Below are 19,824 nucleotides of genomic sequence, written 5' to 3'. Positions count from 1 at the left end.
CACCTCTGGACTTCTAAGAGGGAGGGAGGCTGAGGAGGCTGGCTGACTAGTGGCCCTTTGGCCAGCTTCCTCAGTCTACCAGCACCTGCTGTGTAGTGAACAAAGCCTTCTTGATTTCATTCTCCTTTCCTCCAAAAGAGGCTCTTTCCCCCAGCTACCTACATACCACAACAGCCTCAGGGGGCTACAAATCTTAGGTTGACCCCTGTGACTACAATTTCCCATGAAGCCAGCAAGTTCCTTCTGTTGATTCTGGTTTTTCTGTTGTCTTTGAGGAAGGCAAGGTTCCTATTTTAGTGTCTTCTAACAATTACATATAGAAGTGAAGTCCTCAAGAAACAATATTTATAAGAGCTACTATTCTGTTAAACAACTGCTCTCCTGAGATTCCTTGATTTAAAAACAAAGTGCTGTTTCTTCCCATTCGACCCCATTCTCAATTCCCTACTTCCCCGGCCCCCCCCCCCTACATAGTTCGAAGGAAAATAAAGAACATGAAGCCACCCAAGCAAAATGGGACAAAGATAGTTTCTCGGTTTCTCTTCAGCTCCAGCTGAGGATCAGAGAAGCAAGGTGAGCCTAAGTCAGAGACCACAGGCATAAGCAGTTGACAAACCATGCTGGAGGCCAGGTTACAGAATCAGTTCACTCCTCCAAGCAGTGGGACTGAGGCAGCACAAACCAAGCCCCCTTCTGCTGCAGCTGAGCCCAGGCTATAGGGAATAGTATACCCCAGTGATGTAATACATTGCCCTTCATTCCACCAGCTCAGGCCACCCAAAGTAAGGCAGGTGATCTCTGAGCCCCAGTGGCTTTAATGACACCTCCTTCCAGAGCAAGACTGGTGCTGCCATGGACCTGGCCATGTGACTGATATAAGTGTTACAGGAAAAGCCTAAACCTCAGAGCCCACGCCCCTTAACACTGGGCAAGTGCTGCAGCCCTGCCAATGAGCAGCAGAGATGAAGCCAGGGAGATGCAGAGGGACATTTAATTTACACAGCAGCCACTTGGGGCCCAGTCAGAGCTGGGGCAGTTGGGGGGGATCTATAACCAGAGGGCACCCCCATCCCTTCCCTTGAAGACCAGTCCTCACAGACAGTTAGACAGGGCTCCCTGGGTTATGCAGAGGATGCTCCAGTTAAAAGGAGATTTGGAAATAAGGCTGTCCCCAAAGTTGGGGGAAGTCCGTGGCCTGGAGATGGTTGCCTATATCGCGGCCCAGGGGTCTGAGAGACCAGTCCATATCCTGGGCACAGTCCTCGGCCTGGTGACCCTAAAGGAAGCCCTCACGGCGGAACTGTTCCTGGAGAAGGGCGCGGTACTGGTCAAACCCCCCCTCGACCCGGGTGACGCCGCCGCCTTCGCACACCCACAACTCCCGGCACACCAACCGGATGAAGCGCTCATCGTGGGATACCAGTATCACACCGCCCTGAAAGAGAGGAGACCAGGAGGCACTCAGGGGGGCCCTAAGGGGTGATGACACTTGGGGAGGAGCAGGCAGCATGAAGGCACACTCACCCTGAAATTGTTGAGAGCACGGCCCAGAGCCTCAATCGTCTCCATATCCAGGTGGTTTGTGGGTTCATCCAGAATGTAGAAGTTGGGGCTAGAAGGCAGTACCCAGGAAGGTGGGTAGTTATTGGGGTTGGGAGAAAAATGAACCCTCTGATACGAAGGCAAGAGAAACATTTTCTACTTGGCTAGAGGGGTAGAGGGGTAGAGGGGTAGAGGGGTAGAGGGGTAGGGGGTAGAGGGGAAGGCAAGAGCTCACCAGGGCATGGTCATCTGAGCAAAGGCTACCCGGCTCTTCTGGCCCCCAGACAAGCTGGCAACAGGGCGCACGGCCAGTTCTCCAGAGATGCCATACCGGCCCAGCTGGTGACGATACTCCTCCTCAGGCCGCCCTGGAATAGGCCTCACCCCATCAAGTGGATTCTTGACCCAACTTTCTCTCTTTGCCCTCCCCTCAGCCCTACCTCCAAATGCCCATGTCCTTATACTTAAACTCGGGGCTCACTGCTCATTACCCCACCCAAGATGGGCCTAGCCGTAGGGGTCACCTCCTTTCCAGACTCAAATCCCTAAGGTACCGGGAAACTTGCGTGCCAGCAGTTCCACGGCACTGACATTCAGGTCCAGCTGCTCCACGTGGTGCTGGCTGAAATAGCCAATCTTCAGATTCCTACCGGCAGAAACAAAGGTGGAAAGAGGGGATGGAAGGCAATGACCATAAACGAGTGTAGCTACAGTATATGAGCAGTTTGGAATTGGGGGCTTTACCTGTGAGCATGTCTGATGCCCCGGACAGGGGCCAGGTCCCCCATAAGCAGCTTCAGCATGGTAGACTTACCAGCACCATTCTCCCCAACCTGTAAAAAGAACCCCGAGAATGTTCAAGAGTGGACATGTGTGAGACACTGAAGGGAAGGAGATGAGAACTGGTTCTGACCAATGACTCCTTCAACAACGAAAAAAATATTAAGGAACTCTACAGAAAGATGAAAGAGCTAGTAAAGATATAAAGGGAACTGACACCTGAATACCTACTAAGTGCAGGGGATTTAATCCTGCCAATAACTGAGTGACGTAGGTGTTATCACCACTTCGTAACCAAGCTAGCAACAGGCAGAGTCAAGACCTGAAATCTGATCTCTCTTCCATGTTCCATGGTTTGAGAAAACTCAGAGCTAAGACTAGTAAGATAAAGTCTTGTTCTAAGTATTCATAAAATACCACAACCAGGCTTCCTATCTCTGCAAGGAAGTATAGCAAAGCCCTTGGCCCAGGCCAATCCCTGCTCCTGTATACCACTTCCCTTTGCAGCCAGATGATCTGGGCCAATCCACACCACGTGAAGGGGTGGCAGAGTCCCAGCTCACAGAACAGAGAAACAGCAACCATACCACACAAATGCGGGACTCGAGATCAGCAGAGACGGATAGACGGCTGAAGACGACATGCTTAGGATCATAGTAGAAATCCACCTCATCTAGTTGTAGAACTGGTGGTGAGAACTTCTCAAACCCATCAGGGAACCTGCAGGAGGTGGTGGTGAGGAACACAGAGGTGGCCAGAAACAAGAGCTCCCCACCAGCCCCTTGGCCCAGCACTCACTTCATCACCACCTCCAACTCCTTGTCCACAGGTTTGAGCTCCGGTCTGGGGAGAGAGGGGGCAGGCAAACTAAATTTATGGCTTAAAAAAATGACTTTGTTCTTACTACACAAATAATAGATGTTCAGGAAAAACCTAGAAAAAACTCGTAATTCTACCATCCAGACACCATTCTTATTTTAGAGTACCTTCTTCCAGTTCACAATATCCCTTTCAGGAGATTTTTGGCCTTCCAGTTAATACATTGTGATAAATATTTCATGTCACAAAAACCTAAGCCTTTGATTTTAGACTTCCTTCCACCACCGGCACTTCTAGAAAGGTTGCTATTAGATTAACCCCCCAATGTTCAACGTTGTTAATCATTAAAGAAATCCAAGTCAAAACCACAGTGAGCTGTCGCTCACACCCACTACGATGGCCAAAATTAAAAAGACAGATAATAAGTGTTGGCAAGGATGTGGAGAAATTGGAACCCTCATACATTGCTGGTAGAAATATAAAATGGTACAGCTGCTTTAGAAAACAGCTTGGCAGTTCCTCAAAAAGTTAAACAGAGAATTATCTTGTAACCCAGCAATTCTACTCCGAGGCATATCCCCAAGAGAATAGAAAACATATGTCCATACGAAAACTTGTACACAAATGTTTAGAGCACTGTTATTCATAAGAGCCAAAAAACAGAAACACTTCCAATACCCCTCAACTGATGAATCAATGAACAAAATGCTGTATATCCTTATAATGAAATATTACCTAGCCATTAAAAGGCAGGCAATACTGATACATGCTACAACACGAATGAACCTCAAAAACATTACGTTAAGTGAAATAAGCCAGACACAAAATGTCGCCTGTTACAGGATTTCATTTATATAAAATATCCAGAATAAGCAAATATATTAGAGACAGAAAAGAAATTAGTGGTTGCCTAGGACTGTGGGGACAACACTAATTTACAACAGCAGTGTAAAATTCTCTGCTTTCCTGTTGGAGAGGAGATTAAAGTTGGTTTCTAGAAAAGGGGAGACCTAGAATGGGAAGGCAAGGGGTACCCTGCAAAATGAGGGAAAAAATTAAGGGAATAAGAGTCAGGGCCTAATCAAGGGCACCATACTCACAGCTTCTCCAGCATCTTGAGTTTACTCTGCACTTGAGAAGCTCTGTTGGCGTTGTAGCGAAATCGGTCAATGAAAACCTGTGGGTGGATGAGTGCAGACACTGGTCAGGCTCCCTCATCCCTGAAAACTCTAATACCCATGGGCCCCTAGCCCTGTCTGCCCCCATACCTGGATATGCTGGCGATACTGCTGTTGTGCCTCATATTCACGCTGCTGGTTGAGCAGCCGCTCTTGCTTGCTCTTGATGAAGGTCTCAAAGTCTCCCCGGTAGCCATCTAGCCGCTGGCTATGCAGGTGGATGATGTCTGTGGCTATGGCATTCAGGAAGTTGCGGTCATGGGAGACAACCAGGATTGTAGAGGGCCATGTCTGAGGGGTCACAGGATGGCAGGCCCAGTTTGGGAGGGAAATCAACTTCCAGCACCCCCCACCTCCCCACCAGTGTCTTAGAGGCAGACCTTCCTTAGACCTACTCCAGCACCTATAGCCACTCACTTGCAGGTAATTCTCCAGCCATAGGATGGCCCTTACATCCAGCATGTTTGTGGGTTCTGGAAAAGTTGGGGAGGACACATTTGGGATTGAAGGGCTAGAGAACTTGGATGCTGCCATCCTTCCTCACCCCAAAGTCAGGGTGCCCATTTTAAACTCACCATCCAACAGCAGAAGATCTGGCCTATAGAAAAGAATGCAAGCCTTGAGGTTTTAGGTCAGCAGTTCATGACCTCCCATGAACCAAGGCCAATCCTCCACAGTATCCATGGGCCCCTTCAGGCCCAGGAGACTCACCTAGCAAACAGGGCCCGGGCCAGGGCCAGTCTCATCCTCCAACCACCTGAGAACTCCCTAAAGAAACACAGATCACATCAGCTGTAGGTGTTCACCAGGACAGGTAGAGACAGAGCCAACAGTGTTCGTAACCAAGAATGGCAAGGGACACTCACCGGGTGGGCTGCTGCTGCATTTTAGGGGTAAAGCCAAGCCCAGCAAGAATGACTGATGCCCTAGAAGTGAGGAAATTAAAGAACCCCGTTGGAACAGGTAACGAAATGGAAAGGTAAAATCTGAAGGAGGGAAGGGGAATTTTAAATACCTGGCAGGTGCCTTGTCGGCCTCAATCTCCTCCAGTTTGGCATATATTTCTGCCAACTGTGCAGCTTCTGAGCCCTCAGCCCTGGAGTGGGAATGGGAGGAAGAGCACTCAGCCTGAATGCAGGTAGTCTTGGGGGAAGGTCCTGCACCCTATGTAGCTGAAAAGCAGGTCACCGACTGCCTTGTTGCCAGGACAGGAACAGAGGACAGGAAGAACCTGCTCAAGACAGTGAGGGCAGTGGGCACTGTGGAAGGAACGGGGCTTTACAGCCCCACAGAGCCAAGTTCTAAGCTCTGCTGCTTACTAGGATGGGCATGCAAGTTATGGATTGTGGTAGTATGACAGGCACTCTGTGAAAAACTGTGGCTGCTGGTTATTACCTATTCTGGAGCCTTTACCTGCCAGTGGCAATCTGGGCGCTGAGCTCCCGTTCCCTCCGCAGAAGGTCCTCTCTCACGGTGTCACTCTCTAGCACACTCTGAAGGGCAGGGGTGTCATCTCCAGCAACCTCCTGCTCCACGTGCAGCAGGGAAATGTGGGCTGGAACCCGCAGGCTCCGAGTGGCCAACATCTTCAGGAGTGTTGTCTTCCCCAGCCCATTTCGGCCCACCAGTCCATAGCGGCGGCCCCATGCCAGGTTCACATCTGCTCCAGCCAACAGTACCCTGCAGGGGTAGCAGGAAGAAAACAAAGGGTGCTGCTCTAGAAACAGGTATGCAGCAAGTTTAACAACACAAACCTAGTGTTATCTTAAGCCCCATTCCATCTGTCCAAATTCTCCTTTAATTGGAAAAAGAAAAAACGTCACCCCCCACTGCCACTCCCTCACCTATCGCCAAAAGACACATCAAAGTTCTCAATTCGAACATCATAGGATTTGTTCTTGCCAGATGATTCCAACCGACTCTCCTTTCTGCTGCCTGCCTGGCTGGCTGATGCCTCCTCCAAGACTCTTTCAAAGGAAGAAATGGATGGCTTTTAGCACTCCCAGCCACCCTTCCATCCCAATAGAGACTGCTCTATTCTCTTCTCAGCCCTTCTTACTAAACTCACAGAGGGCTGCTGGTCTTGAGTGTGTCCTTCTCTGAGCGCTTCTCCTGCTTTGCCTTCAGTCGAGCCTCAGCCTTCTCTAGCTTCTTTGCATTCACTGTCTGAAGGTCCAAACACAACCATTTCAGGCTAGGTTGTAGCCTCAGAAACAACATCTTAAGTTATCCTGCTCTCAGGGAAAGACTTTATCAGAAATTCCCCAAAAAGATACTCCAGTATTTAAAGACAGTCAATGCTCACCCTCGCTCACCCTCAGCCCCCACCCTTTCTTCCCCCTCCTCACCGAGGACTGTTCCCTCTTTAGCAGTCCTGGAAGTTTGGTGCCACAGTCTGTAAGCGATAAGAAAAGCAGTCACCTTCTCCCTGAGGGAAGGGAAACTAACATTTTGAGTAATTAATATGAATGAGACACAGACATAGACATTTAAAGAAAAGCCTTACAATCCCAGAAACAGCTGTCATCCCCCCACTTTTCAACAAAACAAAACCAAAAGACACCTTCCAGATTGACAATAGAGAGACTGAGGCAGATAAGCAACTCCTAAAAGGTCATGCAACTGGTTAGAAAAGTCACAAAATTGGGAAGTAAACCCAAGTCTGTCTAGTTACAAGGCCCATATTCTTCCTACCCTACCTAAGAGTTTGGAGACCTGTCCAATCCTACTCCCTTCATCAATGGCCTCTTTTGCCCTCAGTAAAGACATTAACTAGCTTCTACAACCTTTTCCTGTGGAAAAGGGGTACCAGGAGTCCTGGGCTCTAGGGGACAGCGGGCTGGGTAGGGGGTGAAGGCTGAGACAAGGGCAGAGGGCAGCTACTTCAATCTTCCCTCACTCTCACCGTAGTTTTCTGTTATCTTTGACAACTGGATGGGGGCGTCTAGTAGCACCTGGCTGTTTCCCTGGGTCTGTGGCTCAGCCCTTGACGGTAGAAACAGAAAGCGTAGAATTAGGAGCTGAATAAAAAGCTCTACGACCATCAGACCTTTCTTCCCTTACATCTCGTCTCCTCACCGTCCGCCCTCCTATCACGCCCCCACCTCCCATCCTGCCCCAAGATTCCCCCGCCCTGGCACTTACAGGCGCAGAGTGTTGTACATGCGCTGGCACACAGCCCTGATGCCCGCGTCATCCTTGCTGTCCCCGGACACCTCCTGCAACAGTTCCCCCACTGCTTCCACCAGGTCATCCACAGACTCGAAGTCCGCGCTGCCGCTGTGCAAGACGCCTTAGGCCGGGCGTGGCAGGTCGAAGAAGAGAGCAGGTACGGTAGACATACAAGCAGTTTTAGCCCCCGAACCACGGCCCCAGTCCAGGCTCCAAACCTAACCGGCTCTCGGGACAAGAGGTCACACAGAGGTGAGGCCTAGCAGCGGTCCCCGGCACTACCCGCCCTTAGTCTTTCCCCTAATGACTTCCATTTCCGATTCCCCAGCGCGTTGATTCGGTTCCGCTCACCCGTCACGTAGTCGAAGACCTGTCCGTCAATTTCAGGGAACTCGCTCCGCAGGATTTCAGCGCAAGTCGCCATGTTCCAGTAGGGCTCCCGTCCGCGCAGGCGCCGTTAGACCTCAGCCAAGACCCGCCTCCGGCCGGTCTCCCAAAAGCTCACCCCTCCTCCCAAGGCGCATGCCTAGTAGTGACGTAAGAAAAGCGCAGAGCACTCGGAATCCGGTGGACTAGGTGATCTGGGATGGAGGAACCGTGCGCAAGCGCCGCTCAGAGTCTACGCTGGAACTGCTCTCTCTGCGCTTGCGCAACGCCGTTTCCACTGAAAAACTAGCCACATGTGCGGTTCTCGCTGCCTTCTGGGAGGTGGAGCTACGGGAGGCGGCGGAGTAGGGTGCAGGGAAGCTCGCGGTTTATCTGGACTCGAGACACCGATGGTCCGGTGGGAGGGAACCTTCTGACAGACGAGGGTTTGATAATGTACGCGGGCCTCGCCCGAGTCTCTGCGTTCCCCTGAGGCGCGTCTACCGCAGCGCGCCCAGCCGGGTCCATTTTGGAGCCCACCGAGAGGTTTGCTGACTCACTCGTCCCCGAGCTTTCAGAAGTCCCTGCACAGTAATGTACAGCCCACAGGTTTTGTTCCGGTCCCCAGGTCCTGCGGGCTTCTGGTATCAGCCCGGTGGCCAGCCCGCCCAGGACCAGCACTCCGTTCTCTCACTTGACAGCTCAGCAGTATTACGCGAATTATTTTCACTCGGTCCTAACCTCACCACAGGGCACAAGCTCTCTCTCCACCAAAGGGCAAGAAAACCAGATCGACAAAAGGCTGTGCAAATTCAATGGTATTTATTCCCTACCTACACCCAAAGCGTACTGCTCTGCATCAGGAAGCTCAGTAAATGACTGTAAAAAGCTACTTCCTCTCACTGATATCCTCAGAAGTTAAGACTATTTTCCTCAAATGATGCTGCTTTACATTTAATGTGAATATTCTTCCAACCTGGCTCTAAAATTTTCACCTAAGATCCACCATCCTTTGCCATTGCGAAGGATCAGTCCTGCTATTTGAAGTTTAAAAGTTAAGCTCCTAGAGCTAACAACCATTTTATAGGCAATAGAGGGAAAGAGGAATTTTGGGGGGGGGGGGGGGACTACAAACTATGCTTTCTTCAACAACACTGCAAGAGCTGACAGGGAACCTGTGGTTTATATGATTTAAAAAGCATTCACTGACCACAACGGACCTTGTTTAGATCCTGATGCAAGTTGCAAAAAAAACAAAAAAAACAAAAAACAAACACCACAGGACTCTTGGATTTTGAACACAGATCATGTTGATAAGAAACTGGCCATGAGTTGATAACTTAAGTTGAATGAGCATTCATTACATATATCTTGTTACTTCTCTTTATATTTGAAATTTTTTCTAATAGATTTAAAATGGCTGAAACCAAATAAGGGAAAACTGATGAGGGCAGGTTTGCTCTTTTATCTGCCCCAATACACCAGCAGGGTATGGAATACTCCTCTTAAGGACTAGCTTATCACAAGATTCTCTGCAGAGGGGAAGTTAGCAAGGAGAATCCCTTTTACCAGCCACTCACCACTGTTTGGGAAGCCTGGGTAATTGCGAAAAGGACAGAACTGAGGTCAGTTTCTCAAGATGGTGGGAAAAAACAAATGTAAACCTTGCTTAATCTCTGCTAATTAGAAAATACCTGTCTAAAGCTGGAGGTCAACTAGGGAAAGAATCTCTACCCTCAGGGAACTAGGACCAGGTGGAGCTGCTTGCCCTTGAGGTTGTGTTCTGAGAAAGGAGGCCTGGGACTGACACCAGTCAGGATAAGGGCTTGGATCACCTCAAGGGGGCCCAGAACCTTAAGAGAGCTCAGAATATAAAATTCTACTCAACTCACAGTATGCGGTGTTAAGATTTGGGAGGAGCAATCCCATCAGTTCCCCCTCCCCGTGTAGCTCCGGCACCACCAACACTTAGCATCTCGGCTCTACAGAGTTTATTGGGTTTATAACTGGACAAAGTCACACGTGTACAAAATGAAGCTCACACTATCCCAAAGCAGAGTAGGGACTGAGGGCTGGGAATCCATTACTGGCCTTTGGGGGAGCTCCGAGGTGAGGGGCAGCCAACCCTCCCACTCCAGAGAGATGTGGCCACAGGGGAGGGGAGGAGAGGGAGCCCACCTGGCTTTGGTCACAGAACACAGAGCCTGGCATTGGGCCAGGGCACACAGATGGATGGTGGAGTAGGAGCCCCAGAAACCACCCTGCCCAGGGAGCCCAGGGACTGCTCCACCAGTCCCGCTCACGATGTGGTTGGTCCAGACCTAGACTCAGGGGCTGGTGCAAAGGGAAGGCAGCAAAGCAGGAGGGAGGAGACGCTGACGTGTGGTGGCCCGGGGGCACCCAGACCTGTGGAAGAAGGTGGGTGGGGAGGCAGGCTAGCTGCTACTAGGCAGCTAGCAGCGGGTCTCATAAATGCCACTGCGGCCAATGTAGCGCACCCATTTGATGACATCATGGTCGCTGTAGTTCAGCTTCGGTTCAAACACCTTCAAGTAACGCACCTTGAGGCCAGAGGGGGCGAATGGCACCTGGGCAAGGGATAGCTCCAGTTAGGAATTTGGTCTTCCTCTCACAGCTGTTCTCCTCTGGGAAGTTCTGTAGCTCTGCCCTACTTCATCTCTAATACAGGTGTTTGAATGATCGGAGTCCTGAAAGAAGCTAGGGGAAGCTTAAGAAAGATCTTAAAAGGTTACTAAAGGGGCACCTGGGTGGCGCAGTCGGTTAAGCGTCCGACTTCAACCAGGTCACGATCTCACGCTCCGTGAGTTCGAGCCCCGTGTCGGGCTCTGGGCTGATGGCTCAGAGCCTGGAGCCTGTTTCCGATTCTGTGTCTCCCTCTCTCTCTGCCCTCGCCCGTTCATGCTCTGTCTCTCTCTCTGTCCCAAAAATAAATAAAAAACGTTGGAAAAAAAAAATTAAAAAAAAAAAAAAAAAGGTTACTAAAGAAGAAAGCATATCCAAGTGTAACTAACAATCACTTGGGTTGGAAATCAGGCCCTGCCTGTGGTAACTCGAATCAATTCCTTTAATCAGCAGGAGGCAGGAACCAAAGACCCACGCTCAATATTATGGGCTTAAAAAATAAGGTGGAGGGGCGCCTGGGTGGCGCAGTCGGTTAAGCGTCCGACTTCAGCCAGGTCACGATCTCGCGGTCCGTGAGTTCGAGCCCCGCGTCAGGCTCTGGGCTGATGGCTCAGAGCCTGGAGCCTGTTTCCGATTCTGCCCCTCCCCCGTTCATGCTCTGTCTCTCTCTGTCCCAAAAATAAATAAAAAACGTTGGAAAAAAAAAATTAAAAAAAAAAATAAGGTGGAGAAAATTATATGTCTAACATGTGCAAAGCAATGCCAGCCCAGTCTCCTGTGTGTAAATAAACTTTGGGTCTTATCTGGTAGTCAAACAATCTAAATTTTTCCAAAAAACTGTTTTATGACAAACTTTACAAGTCACAGATTTTTTTTGTCAGTGTGAATAGTAATTTCTAGTAAGAGGCCTGAAGGGGGAGGAAATGGGTCTTTGAATTATAAAAGTCACTTTCCCCTCTCTGGGTCTCATCTGCAGGTCACAAGGTGCAGAAGGTGACCTGGACGATCCTAAGATCTTTATTAGCATACCCTCTGCAGTGGCTCTAGGCCCCCACCTTGCCATACCTCAAAGTTCATGGAAATGGGAGGTCGAGCCCATTTCTTCTTGTCATTGGTGGGCAGAAGCTCAATCTCTGCGCTGATCTGTGATTCCTTCATGCCTGCCATACGCTTGATCCTAGGAACAGAGGGGCAATGAGCAGCAAGTGCCCCTGATAGCTTGGAGGAGTTTCAAGGTGGACGGTGCCCTTTCTGGAGGGGTGGGGGGAACGGAACAGAGGAACTTGTGGGAAGTGCTAGGACAAGAAATGTGGTAAGGGCCCTGGCAATCACTTGCTATGGAATCTTGGGTCTGCTATTCCTTTAGCACTGTGGGCTGCAATTTCAGCCTAAATACACAAGCATGCTATCCCTTGCTATTTCACAGAGATGTTACAAGGGCAAATAGGGAAATGTTGAGGCATTTTGATAACTAAATGCATGCATGCACCCAAGTGCAGGCATGTGCATACTCACACAGAGGTATATGGATGACAGCATAAGCAGAGGCTCCTGGAGAAGCAGACAGGCACCCCCCATCCTTGCAACACACACACACACACACACACACACACACACACCCCACACTCACACTCAAGAGGATGAAGGTAAGACTTAAGGGAATACACCAAAGCATCTTAAGCCCTGCAGTGACCTTGTGAAGGAGACTCACTTCCACACGATGGCGTTCTCGCTGGCCTTGTATTTGGCCTTCCCCTTCATGCAGATCACCTGTACCCCGCTTGTGTTCAGTGGGGTTGGGATCCTCACCTAGAAGTGATATACCTGTCAGAGAGCTCTGTCAAGCCCTGACATCAGCTGCCTTTATCTGGAGACAGTGTTTCCTCCTCCCCAAGTCCCTTGTTCTCACCTCAATCTTCTGAGCCAGTAATGAAGGCTTGAAATTGGACTTGATAACCACCTTGACCTCCAGCTTGGTGCGTCCCACTTCCCGCACTAGCGGGATCACCCGGAAAGGAAGGATGATGTCCTTGGTGGTGCGATACCTTTAGGGGTGGGGAGTAAGGTTGGCACAGCAGAGCCTGTCCTCCTCCCTCTCCCCACTCTCTGCCAGCAGCATTCCCTGCCTCCTCACACCCCAATGGTACCTCATGAGCTCAAACTCTCCATCTGGTGGGATGAAGCTAATGCTGCGTTCAGAGTCAAACTTGCTGAGTCGCACACACTGGTGGAAGGTACAGTCATCGATGGCAATTGATTGCTTCCCACTGTGAGCAGGGGCAGAAGGTCTCTTCGTTGGTACAGGAGAGTGGCAAGAGAGAGTTGGGCTGGGAATCTATCCCACCCCCAAAGGCTGCCACATCCTGAGTGAAGCTTGCCCTACAGACTGTGGAAAGCTACCAGAATATAGCTTTTTGACTCAGGGGTCCCTGCTGCCAATTTAGGGATGAGTGGGAGCTTTGCAAATTCACCATTTCTGGAGAACTCCGCTGCTTGGGACCCAGAGGTTTTAGGCACACTGGCCAGAAGCCATCAGTATGTTATAGAAAAATCTTAGTCCTGGGGAATCAAACAAAGGGGACTACTCTTTAAGTACGATGAGTACAATCCCCTCATCTCTCTTAAGCACAGATGTCAAGAGCTTGGAAAAATGGTATCTAGAAAGGAATCTGTGATTCACCAGACCCTGCTCAGCCCTTCGAGGTCCACCCTCTCCCACCAGCAACCCTGCCCCAGGCACCTTTTACTTGTTTCATCAGCTGTGCCTTTGCCCTGTTTCTCAATAACAATCTTGTCATTCATCCCAAACTTGCACTCGGGCATGCCACTCAGGTAGCTCTTCATCACCACCCGGCCTGACACATGGGCACTCAGCACCTGCCCTGGTGATAGATAAATGGGAACATCTGAGTCAGGATGAGGATCCTGCCCTGGTCCTGCCCCTCCAGATTCATCTCGAGAGGGCTCTCACCCTGTGGGGACATGAGAAGGTTCACACTCTCTAGCACATCCAAGAAGAGCTCATTCCGGCGATACTTGATGCCCTCCCGCCGCCAGCCAATCTGCCCGGTCACCTGGCTGGTGATCTGGGACTGCTCTTCTTTTGTCTACGCGGGGGACAGAGACAACATAATGACTTCATTCCTCTCTACCTTCAATCATCCTGTTTCTACCCCCACTCTACCCTCATTCCCCCTGCCTTCTGGTCCCCATCCTGTAACTCATCTTCCCCATAAGCTCCATGCTGCAGGGCCTGAAGAAAACTGGAACAAAGCTGTAAAGATGGAAGCTAAGGGAACAGCTTACCTGATGCTGGAGGCCAAAGGGCCAATGTGATGCCCACAGGAAGCAGTAGGGGAGCACAGACGGGAAGAGGCAGGCAGAAAAGAAGGAGAAGGCAGCTATAAGGCCTGGATCCTAGAGGAGGGCCCACACTCTCTCCTCCTGAGGAACACCAGGCCTCCAGAGCAGCCCACACCCTCCCTTCCCTCAGTGCAGAAGGAAACTGCTTGAACTATATTCCTAGAAACAGAGATGCTGAGTTGGCTGCTCCTGGGGTGGAGGGCCACACACAGCAAAACAGGCCTGCAATCATGCAGAGGGCTCAGGCCAGCACTTCCTGTCAGAGGTGGTGCTTGAGTCAGCCGGGACAGAGCTCAGGGGGCTTAAGGAGGATGGGCCCCACCCTGGCTGTGGCTGTACAACGGAGTACCTGGCTCTTGATACCCTGCTGAGTGATGAAGGTTTTCAGTGCTCCTGTCTCTGAATTCTGTGGATAGCCAAAGTCCAGGATCTCTGCAAAAGGAAGGGATCCATCAGCCCCTGGAAAAAGCTGAAGGTTTCTTTAGTCTAATCCCTCCCCTGGCCTGGACATAGCTGGCCAGGACAGCTCCAGAAGAGTGTGGGATCATCTACAGCACTGTCCTCTTGCTTTGTAGCATTTACTCCGGGATTTGTGCTTCATAAGAAAACATAATTAAATGTCAGTTTTTTTCACAGAGAAAATCAGAAGACTCTTATAACCAGTGAATGAGAGATCAGGAAGTGCTGAGTCCTTAGAAAACAGACAGACATTGGGAAGGTGGAAAGAGTCTGTTCCCTTAAATCATACCCTACAGAGGAAGAGAGATAATGTAACCCTAGAAGCTGGTAGTAGCTCACCCTCCTCCAGGCTCTGAGGCAGCTATTGAGATAGAAAGCTGGAAGGACAGTCAGGGAACTAAGGCCCAAACCACAAAGGTGAAAGGGAAATGTGCTTAACTGCAGGAGGCCCAGCTACCAAGCCCCACAGTTAGGTTCTTATCCCCCTGAAAGATGTTTTGGTCCTCTGCCCCCTCTCCCACCTCTACTTGCTGGCCTTCAGGGCTCAAAAGACCAAATAGTCAGAAAAGTTCAGAAGGCACTGGAGGGAACCTCACACCTGCTCCTACCTCCAGGCCAGGCCCCATCAGGTTCAGCCCCACCCTAGGCCCACCGCCCTGCCAGCCTCACCATCCAGTAGCTCATATATGAGCACAAAATTGTTCTTGATGTTCTCCTCGCTGATCTTGCCAAAGTAGGCAGCCATTACGTCACACATCTTATAGAGGAATTCGAAGACCATGGCAGCATTGACATTCTGCTTGGTGACAGCTGCCAACCAGATGTTGGACCGCTTAACATGGAAGAAACTGGTGCGAGCGATGTTGGTGACAGGGCTGCGCACCTGCTGCCGGGCGTGGATAACATTGACCCGAAAGGCATCCACTGCGTTCCTCCTGAGGGAAAAGGGTACACAGGGGCTGCTCAGCGCCCAGGCAAATCTCACTCCACAGGGATCAACCACAGCTGCTAACAACCCCCCCCCCCCCCCCCCCCCCCCCCCACTGCTTAAGTCTGGCATGTACTCTGAAGCCAACTGCCTAAACCACTGGGGCAGTTCCCTGTGACTCCCAGCGGAGGCACAATGGTAGGGTCAGAGCTGGGCTAGTGTCTGAGGAAGAGAGGGAAGTCAAGTGGCAATGACAGGAGGATAGATGTAGAGTTAATAAAGTGAGATCCATCAGGCTTAAGGAGGTATGCTCCTAACTCCCAAGCTTGGCCCCAATTTCCCAGCTGCAACCTCTCTAGCTTCTCAGTAAGCTCCAGGCCCAAATGAAAGAGAGACTCTGCTTCTTTCCCAGTCTTCCCACTTGTGATTCCACCGGTTAGACAAAGTCAGCATGACTTCAGAGAAGGCTCTGATCTACCCAGGAGAAAGGACCGAGGGGCCATGGAGCTGGGCCATTCATTCCTGTCCAGGATCCAATTCCAGGGCATGTTTGGGGAATGAAAACAGATGAAGAAAACAATGATGGGGGGGCAGGGCCCCCCACCCACCTGTGCCTGGGCGGCAGCTTGATAGGCTGCTTACCTATTGCTACGGCAGCCAATGAGATGGGATGAGAGAAATGACGCCAGCAAGAAAAGGAGAGTGACAGCAACGAGAGAGAGGATTAGACACACAACACACTGGGGGTGGGCAGCACACACCATGAGGTGGAAGCAGACAAGCAACAGGCAAGGGGTGGAGAGCATAGCAAGGCATGCAAGACAGTATGTGCCCTAGCTTAAACAGGTCCATCCACGGCAGGAGGGGGGGGGTGCCTATGGGTACAGCCAGCCAGGTTCAGGCAAGCCAGGCATCGCCACAACTCTAGCTCATGCCCCACCACCAGTCAGTGGACAAACAGCCACAAAGGCCAGGCCAGCCCACTAGCCAGGGAGCTGGGAGGCAAGGAGCTAAGGCGCTGCAGCAGGCCCATTCTGTAACTCTCTATCCTAAGCTCTTAGAGGAAGAAAAACAGGGCAGTGGGAACCAGAGAAGCCTAATCTCATTAGAGTTGCTGAGGCTAGGACAAGTGCCCTCACTCAGGAAAGAACAGTGGCGTGCAGGGTGAGGCAGAATGAGAAGGCAGGCTGCGCTTCCTCGTTAAGGTCTGAGGGACCCAGAACAAGAAGCTATTCTACATCTACTCTGATAGGCCAGAAAGGGCCACATGGCCTCCCTGCCTTTCCCTCAGTGACCCAGAGAGTGCTCCAGGCTTGCTCACAACCTCTCTTCCAGGGGTAGCCCAGAGGAACTGAAAATGGCTGAGTCAGCAGCCTGCCTCCTCCTGAGAAAGGGAGTGGGAGAGGATTTGGCAGCCTGGAAAGGCTTTCAAGAGAATCCAGTGAAGGCTCTCAACAAGAGAATGGCTTTTGAGAGCAAGACTTAGATGGCCTAGTACCTCTAGCCTGGCCACTAACTCCATCCCCTGGAGAAATATCTCCCTCCTCCTCAAAGGAGAAATCAATCTGCCAGGGCAAAAGTACACATCTCGAGCAACTAGGTCTGTCACTAAGGAAAGGAGAAGGCAGGAAGGGCAAAAGTTCCTAAGACTGCAGGGGCCACACTATTCCACAGGTCCTGCCTATCAGGCAGTAACTGGCTATCAGGCCAATACCACCAGACCTAATGGGAACCAGGTTGTATTAGCTGAGCTTCTAGGATGCAGCAAGGGAAGGGGGTGGCCCAGGTCAAGTCTCTGGTTGCAACAGACCTGGTCCTGCATGCTGGGGAGGAAGGATAAGGGGTGGGGGCACAGCTGGCTCAGCCAGGGGACTCACCCGATGTCATCTCGGTAGACCCGGGAGATTAGCACCTCCCCCTTGTGATTATAGATGAATAAGCCTCCTATCATGGCGGCAGCTCAGTCTCCAAGGCCCATCGCTCTGAGAACAGACCTAGGACAGGCGGAGGCAGGGTAAGGGAAGGCCTCAGAACCTCTGCCAACATCCCCAGTTGGGGCTGTGCAGGTCACTGGCTCGGCTTTTTTTCCTGACTCAACCCTCCAGAAGTGACCCTGCAGTCCTCCCAGGCATGCCCCTCCCCTTAGCCAGGCTCCAGTTCCTGTTTATCTCACACTGGAAAGGAGAAAGAAATGGAGAAGGACTTGGGCCCAGGATTCTAAGGCCATTTTGACCCTCCCTTTTCTGGGGCTGAGCCCAGAAAGCAGCCCCCTCCCCCTCTTCACAGTGCTGAACTCAGCAAGGATCCTTTTTGGCCCCTTCCTGTGCAGACTCTCACTCAGACTGTAGCCGGTGAGTCACCGTGAAGGCCTCCCTGCGGCTGCAGGAATGGCGGTAGGAATTACCTCCACTTGGTTCAGGCCTGGGGCCCTCAGGCACAGCTTTAGGAAGACCGGGTCTCTCAGGCTCCACTACCCTTCTGAGAAGGCAGTAGGGCCTGACCTGTGGCTCTCTAATTCACAGAAATCTAAACATTCCAGGAAAGGGTGTGCAGGGTGTGGGGAGGAGAGAAAGGGAGGCCTTAGGCCCTGACACGGACCCAGGAGTGTGGTTCCAACCAATCCCAGGCAGTCAGATAAGCAGGCAAAAGAGCAGAGAGAAAGGCCCCAGCCCTGGCAGACTACACTTTAATGACCCAAGCTGCTTATTAGTTATTTTTAATTATCTCCCTTTTAAAAAGGGAGGCTCCCTCTCAGCTCCCAAATGCAATAAAAATAAGGGGGTGGGAATATAGGTTCATAAAACAATAAGATCGATCTGGCTGAAATTCTATGATTCCAGACCCCATGACATAACTGATTTCTGGCCTGAGTACCTATAAGCAAGGGGCAGAATATATGAATTATCCAAATTATTTGGGTCAAACTAATTTAGACTGTTTGCAAGGAGAAAAAGGGTTAATTTAGTTCTAGATTTCCTGAATGAGCTCTGGTATTAATTTTCACAGGGTGGAGGGAGTTTAGCAGAGTTTTCTAGACTGGAAAATAAAGCGGATTACTGCGGCCACCAGGGTCTCCCGAACTCAGTGAGAGGTCTCTCAAGGTGGTGGTGGACACATTCCATCCCTCAGTCCAAAGAGGCTGGGAGAAGAAATGCAAAATGGAGTTTAGAGCCCTGGGCAAAGACGCAAGTTCACACAGTGGTAGGGACCTCAGAGCACCAGGGCAGCCGAGGTGGGGCTCAGGACAGGAATGGAATAATGAGTTAAGGGGAAAGACTGGCAGAAACAGCCAGGCAGTCTACTCAGGTGAGCCTGGAGCAGCAAAAGGGATGGTGGGGGCATCTGGGGGAAGAAGTTTCCAGTGTGGCAAAGGTCAAGGCTCTGAAGAAGAAAAACAGCAGTGAGAGACTGACAGTAGTGAATAAAGGAAAGCTGGGGCGACAGAACCTGCTTTGGAGTTCAAGTGCAGTGGCATGACGGGCTGATGGGTTTTTCGCCCTGGGGAGGAAGACATCGCGGAAAAAAATATGGCTCCACGGGGGTGCGGGGGCTGTCACAGGTCTGAGAAAAAAGAGCCGCGGGGTGTCACTCAACTGGGGGGAGGGGGTGCCGCAGGGTGGGAGACTTGTCACAGTCCCAGAAGAAGCCCACAAGGGGGTGTCACAGTCCTAGGAGATGGGGGAATTGTCCTTGCGTTGAGAGGAGGCGCCAAGGGGCAGGGAGGTTGTCACGATCCCGGGGAGGGGGTCGCCGCGCGGAGTCCCCGCTCTGGAAGGATTCCAGTAAGTATCCCTCTCACGGGAGGCTCCGGACGGGTCAGGTGGAGGGCGCCGCTCCCAGCCTGTCCTGCAACCGCGCCCCAGGCGCCCCCGCCCAGCCGTCAGCTCCCTCCCGATCTGAAGGCTGAGGCCACTCCCGGGTGTGGGCAGCTTTCCGCGTAGCGTAGTGCAGGGAAGGGCAAAGCTGGGCAGCGGGGTAGGCATCCTCCCTTACCCTTGGCCAGATCCCCAGCTCACCTGGTGTCCGCGGCCCCCTTCTCAGCCTGCCCGGCCACTCTCCAGATCCCAAGATGTCCGCCCGCCCCCTGCTCGCCTGCCCGCTGCCTCGGCTTTCACTGCAGTGCCCCGGCCCCGCCCCAACCACAGTTGCGCTTGCGCGTCGGAAGACCGTGCCGACTACAAATCCCGTCAAACCTCTCCTCCTTTTTGCTTACAATTTTAAGCTTCCCAGGTTTAACAAAACTACAACGACCGACTGCCTTCGGCGGGGTAGGAGTGCCTTGGGGAGGGATAGGAGAGGCCTTATTCAGCCCTACACGAAATACACATCCCATCATACGCTGCTCCACTCCCTTCATTTTCCCCACTGAGCATTCTGGGAATTGTAGTCTGGAATCCCTCCTGTTCCTAGTTCAGTGTTTATGGAGAGCCTCTGAGGATTAATGCCATTTGTTGAAGCCCATCTGTTAAGCCTCAGATTGCTGTAGGCCTTTTCTGTCTCCGGAGTCCGAGGACTGGCTGTGTTCAATTCACACACACACACACACACACACACACACACACACACACACACACG

General features: G+C 51.4%; 2 protein-coding genes and 1 long non-coding RNA gene across 7 annotated transcripts; 1 reads left to right on the top strand and 2 right to left on the bottom strand.

The window, feature by feature from the left end:
• Positions 1-514: 514 nt before the first annotated feature.
• On the bottom strand, positions 515-8,031 carry ABCF3 (ATP binding cassette subfamily F member 3). Its single transcript, XM_040480920.1, has 21 exons — positions 7,842-8,031; positions 7,464-7,611; positions 7,225-7,304; positions 6,668-6,714; positions 6,388-6,485; positions 6,164-6,286; positions 5,733-5,999; positions 5,335-5,415; positions 5,186-5,245; positions 5,031-5,087; positions 4,895-4,917; positions 4,737-4,792; positions 4,410-4,610; positions 4,242-4,318; positions 3,121-3,165; positions 2,910-3,042; positions 2,287-2,375; positions 2,097-2,188; positions 1,778-1,910; positions 1,525-1,612; positions 515-1,435 (listed from the first exon to the last, which is right to left on the bottom strand). Exons 1-21 carry the CDS (start codon positions 7,912-7,914, stop codon positions 1,277-1,279), a joined length of 2,130 nt encoding a protein of 709 aa, XP_040336854.1. The 5' UTR covers positions 7,915-8,031; the 3' UTR covers positions 515-1,276.
• Positions 8,032-9,832: 1,801 nt separating this feature from the next.
• On the bottom strand, positions 9,833-19,392 carry AP2M1 (adaptor related protein complex 2 subunit mu 1). 5 transcript variants are annotated; one of them, XM_040480921.1, is made up of 13 exons: positions 19,266-19,392; positions 17,127-17,243; positions 15,892-15,897; positions 14,991-15,256; positions 14,212-14,294; positions 13,806-13,811; positions 13,471-13,606; positions 13,240-13,381; positions 12,647-12,766; positions 12,409-12,544; positions 12,211-12,308; positions 11,565-11,676; positions 10,310-10,444 (listed from the first exon to the last, which is right to left on the bottom strand). In XM_040480921.1, the coding sequence occupies exons 2-13, from the start codon at positions 17,198-17,200 to the stop codon at positions 10,310-10,312; spliced, it is 1,314 nt and encodes a 437-aa protein (XP_040336855.1). In that variant the 5' UTR covers positions 17,201-17,243; positions 19,266-19,392. The 5 variants fall into 5 exon arrangements, with proteins under 5 accessions (XP_040336856.1, XP_040336855.1, XP_040336858.1 ...); XM_040480922.1 differs by lacking the exon at positions 19,266-19,392 and having other exon boundaries at positions 9,833-10,444; positions 17,127-17,200; XM_040480924.1 differs by lacking the exon at positions 13,806-13,811.
• Positions 10,500-11,332, top strand: LOC121034076 (uncharacterized). Its single transcript, XR_005792272.1, has 3 exons — positions 10,500-10,604; positions 10,852-11,002; positions 11,224-11,332. It is a non-coding gene; the product is annotated as an uncharacterized LOC121034076 (long non-coding RNA).
• Positions 19,393-19,824: the final 432 nt, after the last annotated feature.

Source organism: Herpailurus yagouaroundi, unplaced genomic scaffold (genome assembly GCF_014898765.1).
Source record: "Herpailurus yagouaroundi ecotype Mexico unplaced genomic scaffold, PumYag 159, whole genome shotgun sequence".
In the NCBI taxonomy this organism is placed as follows: domain Eukaryota; kingdom Metazoa; phylum Chordata; class Mammalia; order Carnivora; family Felidae; genus Herpailurus; species Herpailurus yagouaroundi.
Note: the sequence above shows the minus strand (reverse complement) of the source record. Positions and strands in the feature narration are given on the sequence as shown.

Coding starts and splice junctions, on each gene's coding strand:
- AP2M1 (XM_040480921.1), bottom strand. CDS start 17,200: ATGATAGGAGGCTTATTCATCTATAATCACAAGGGGGAGGTGCTAATC. Junction 11,677..12,210: donor GAGAACGCCATCGTGTGGAA/GTGAGTCTCCTT, acceptor CTCTGTTCCTAG/GATCAAGCGTATGGCAGGCA. Junction 10,445..11,564: donor CCATTTCCATGAACTTTGAG/GTATGGCAAGGT, acceptor TCCCTTGCCCAG/GTGCCATTCGCCCCCTCTGG.
- ABCF3 (XM_040480920.1), bottom strand. CDS start 7,914: ATGGCGACTTGCGCTGAAATCCTGCGGAGCGAGTTCCCTGAAATTGAC. Junction 4,319..4,409: donor AGTATCGCCAGCATATCCAG/GTATGGGGGCAG, acceptor ATCCACCCACAG/GTTTTCATTGACCGATTTCG. Junction 2,189..2,286: donor GGCATCAGACATGCTCACAG/GTAAAGCCCCCA, acceptor TTCTGCCGGTAG/GAATCTGAAGATTGGCTATT.